Raw genomic sequence first — 4,471 nt, forward strand, 5'->3', positions numbered from 1 at the left:
ACACATGTAGATCGTAGTCTCAAAGATGCTTACTTTTGCATTTCACGACTAAAGTATAATTTTTTCATGGTTTCATACTCTAGAGGAAGTTATGACGATGAAAAACAATTGACAATGTTAGCATTTTATCATATAGCCATTTTTTAGAAAACAATAAAAATGTAAACTGAATATTTTATATTCGCCATTCACTGCGGAGCTACAACATGGATGCGCCCATTCGAGAATGGCAGTGGTAGGATACATGTAGCTATATGCTAAGCAAAGGGACATTTCAATGAGAATATGTTGAAATTACGAAATCTCAGTGTATTGACCTCCATGGTTTCTGGTACACGATCTAAAACAGTATCTGCAGTTTCCACAATTACCAGATTAGATAAGATGATGAAAAAGATGAAGAAAAAAGACGAAAGGTGAGTTGATTGGCAGACCAAAGCAATGATGTGGTCTTTGTTCTTGTGTTTCTGGTTTGAAAGAGCAGACTTCACCAGACCTGTCTATCAGAATGCCCAAGTCTGGTGTCAGGACCAGAGGAAAGTTTTAGCTTGACTAGTAATTTTTACATAGTTAAAACTTCTGCATTACATATAACATAGTGTGTCTATATTTGTTCCGAGTCCGTGAAGAAGGTTGTACAAATCCCGTACATGTATATACTTAACTGATAGTTGTACAAATCCCGTACCTGTATAGACTTAACTGATAGTTGTACAAATCCCGTACCTGTATATACTTAACTGATAGTTGTGGGACTGGAGCAGTGGTGACTGTGGTGTATAATGCCACTTGTACTTGTTGGACTGGAGCAGTGGTGAGTGGTATATGATGCCACTTGTACTTGTTGGACTGGAGCAGTGGTGAGTGGTGTATGATGCCACTTGTACTTGTTGGACTGGAGCAGTGGTGACTGTGGTGTATGATGTCACTTGTACTTGTTGGACTGGAGCAGTGGTGAGTGGTGTATGATGCCACTTGTACTTGTTGGACTGGAGCAGTGGTGAGTGGTATATGATGCCACTTGTCCTTGTTGGACTGGAGCAGTGGTGAGTGGTATATGATGCCACTTGTACTTGTTGGACAGGAGCAGTGGTGACTGTGGTGTATAATGCCACTTGTACTTGTTAGACTGGAGCAGTGGTAACTGGTGTATGATGCCACTTTTACTTGTTGGACTGGAGCAGTGGTGAGTGGTATATGATGCCACTTGTACTTGTTGGACTGGAGCAGTGTAGGTGGTGTGAGATGCCACTTTTACTCGTTGGACTGGAGCATTGTAGGTGGTGTACGATGCCACTTACACTTGTTGGACTGGAGCAGTGTAGGTGGTGTACGATGCCACTTGCACTTGTGGGACTGAAGAAGTGTTGGTGGTGGTGCATGATGCCACATGTATTTGTTGGACTGGAGCAGTGTAGGTGGTGTACAATGCCATTTGAACTTATGGGACTGAAAAAGTGGTGGTGGTGGTGCATGATGCCACATGTAGAGAAATGTCAACCACTGGCACATAGCAGATTTGTAAGGCATTGTTTGCAGCACATTTATTTAAATATTGTATAAACTCATGCAGGATATAAAATTTTCTGTGTGTAGCTACATGGTGTAGATTTGTCTCTATATCAGAATCTACAATATTGGTACATATTGTACTGGCAAAAAGCATTAAATATTGTAATTTTTGAAAATGTCCTTTTCTTTTTCAGGAGCGATAAATGGTTTCTGACTCCATTAGTAAGTACACTTTCTTCTCTATGTCCATCACATTAAACATTGTTACTTCCTGCTGCACATTAAAGTCCTTTACATGTAATGATTAGGATGAAGTTGTTACAGTAAAAGATCATGACAACCAGAAAGATGTTAAAAGTAATGATCATGATGATATCATACATCGAAACATAGCCTTTCTGGACAATGTGGAGAGACTAATATACACACTCCTGAAGACCATTCAATATTTAGAACTTTTATCACACTGTACGTGTATATGTGTTATTTCTTGTTTCATTATTGAAAATAGAGCTCACAAAAAGGTCCCAAACATCATACTGGAAAGGCTAGGTACAGTACAGCAGGAACTAAGAGGAAAGCTGAACACATCAGTAACCTACTGTTTGGTCCCATCAGTCAGATTATGTGTAGAGGAGTGCTGGACTCCAGGATTAAAGTGGAGTTATCACAGGTAACTCATGATCCTTCACTATTGTTTCATTTTCTTCTTCTCAACACAGACTTCATACCTTAACTTCAGGAGATTTATTATGTCATCAGAACAGTCAGGATGACATAGTCATTTTGATTTGATGACATGAAACATTTTCATATTTTCTTTTTAAATTTTTAATTACCACTGAAATTGATTTAACCAACTGGGACAAAATCCATGATCTATGGGAGAAGAAGTGCCTAAAGTGTTAAAGAGTTCCCAGCAGTGACACAATGAGAACAAAATGTAGTTCTTTAAAAATCACTTAACCAAGTCTAGACATGCCACATTTTAACCAGTCAGAACATCCTTGTGACTTGGCTGTGAAGGTCACTCTCCTAGTATCTTAGGAACTTGGTTCAAGGTTATTGTCCTGTACCTTAATTAGTGGCTTGGTTCAGGGTCATTGTCCTGTACCTTAGTGGCTTGGTTCAAGGTCATTGTCCTGTACCTTAGTGGCTTGGTTCAAGGTCATTGTCCTGTACCTTAGTGGCTTGGTTCAAGGTCATTGTCCTGTACCTTAGTGGCTTGGCTCAAGGTCATTGTCCTGTACCTTAGTGACTTGGTTCAAGGTCATTGTCCTGTACCTTTGTGACTTGGTTCAAGGTCATTGTCCTGTACCTTAGTGGCTTGGTTCAAGGTCATTGTCCTGTACCTTAGTGGCTTGGTTCAAGGTCATTGTCCTGTACCTTAGTGGCTTGGTTCAAGGTCATTGTCCTGTACCTTAGTGACTTGGTTCAAGGTTATTGTCCTGTACCTTAATTAGTGGCTTGGTTCAGGGTCATTGTCCTGTACCTTAGTGGCTTGGTTCAAGGTCATTGTCCTGTACCTTAGTGGCTTGGTTCAAGGTCATTGTCCTGTACCTTAGTGGCTTGGTTCAAGGTCATTGTCCTGTACCTTAGTGACTTGGTTCAAGGTCATTGTCCTGTACCTTAATGACTTGGTTCACTGTGCTGGTATCTTTAGTTAGTAACTTAGCTCAATATTACTGTACTGTTAACTATGCAATAGACTGGCTCAAAGTCAAACCCATTATTTGAAGAGAATCATGCTCATGGTCACTGAAATTCAGTTTGTAAAATGAATCGGACACTGGGTCAAAATAATGCTTAGTATATTTGTTGGTGTTTGTGCTAATTCCTGTAATTGATGATTGTAGTGATATCCAGATGTTTTACCTACACAGGTCAGTATCCTGGCAGATTTCAGTCTCATTAAAGTACATTGGTTAGCCTCCGACAAAGATGACCACATACTGACAGAGGGAATTCTCCAGAAAAAGGCTGTGGCTTTGCAGTAAGTAACCACACATCAAATGCAACACAGAAATGGTATACCTACATATATTGAAATTCTACAGAACCATGTATTAATCTTATGGGGTAAACCAGTCTTACTAATGTGACCTTGACCCATGTCAAGGTCACAAAATATGTTTACAGTTACTTGTACATTACTATGACCAGTATAAAAACAAATCCCTGCAGTGATAATAATAAGTAATTGTCTTACTAACAGTACATATATATTGCTCCATCTAAAAGAGAGTAGTTTATTGTACTTGCACAGTAAATTTGTCACTGTATTTTTTTCAGAGACCTAGTGAAAGAACTTCAAATTATATCTAATGTGCCACCAGTCAAGTTTGTGAAGGATATGTCACTAGCAAGTGTCCAGGAGGTGGAACGGCTTCTCCAACAGGTTGACCTAGATCTGCTCGACGTGGCTACGGACAGTGACGGAGAAACCACAGACAGTGAGATCACAGAAACTAGGCTGGAAATACCCGAGGATATACCTGTATCTACAGCATTTAAAGATATATCAAAACGCTTCAGTTCAGAGGACACAAGTTACCAAGTAAATGAGGATGAGAACACGGATATGATATCTAGCCACAATAGGATACAACCAACAGACCTCACCAACAGATTTAGACAAGACCTGTATGGCATTGACCATGAAGCTATGATGCAAAAACTGAAGACACTCAAGTCAGGTCTGCGAAAAAAGACAACTTTTTATGAGGTTGAACCTGAGATAGTTCAAACCAATATAGACAGGAAACAGGTCAGAGAACAATACGCTAAAATGTTACAGATTCAGAGAAATCAGAGGCAGATCCTGAGGAAGGAGAGAAAAAATAAATACAATGTGTATTATGGGAGAGATGGAAATGATGATTTAGAAGATTTTCTTTTTAGATAACTGGCCATGGTCTGATGACTGCTTTAAGTATGTAATGTGTACATGTTCCATCAC

The 4,471-nt window shown here is 39.5% G+C and overlaps 1 protein-coding gene across 1 annotated transcript; it reads left to right on the top strand.

The window, feature by feature from the left end:
* Nucleotides 1–204: 204 nt before the first annotated feature.
* Nucleotides 205–4,463, top strand: LOC117318351 (putative ribosome-binding factor A, mitochondrial). Its single transcript, XM_033873354.1, has 5 exons — nucleotides 205–416; nucleotides 1,707–1,734; nucleotides 2,024–2,185; nucleotides 3,396–3,505; nucleotides 3,805–4,463. Exons 1-5 carry the CDS (start codon nucleotides 286–288, stop codon nucleotides 4,415–4,417), a joined length of 1,044 nt encoding a protein of 347 aa, XP_033729245.1. The 5' UTR covers nucleotides 205–285; the 3' UTR covers nucleotides 4,418–4,463.
* Nucleotides 4,464–4,471: the final 8 nt, after the last annotated feature.

This window comes from Pecten maximus, unplaced genomic scaffold (genome assembly GCF_902652985.1).
Source record: "Pecten maximus unplaced genomic scaffold, xPecMax1.1, whole genome shotgun sequence".
Taxonomy (NCBI): domain Eukaryota; kingdom Metazoa; phylum Mollusca; class Bivalvia; order Pectinida; family Pectinidae; genus Pecten; species Pecten maximus.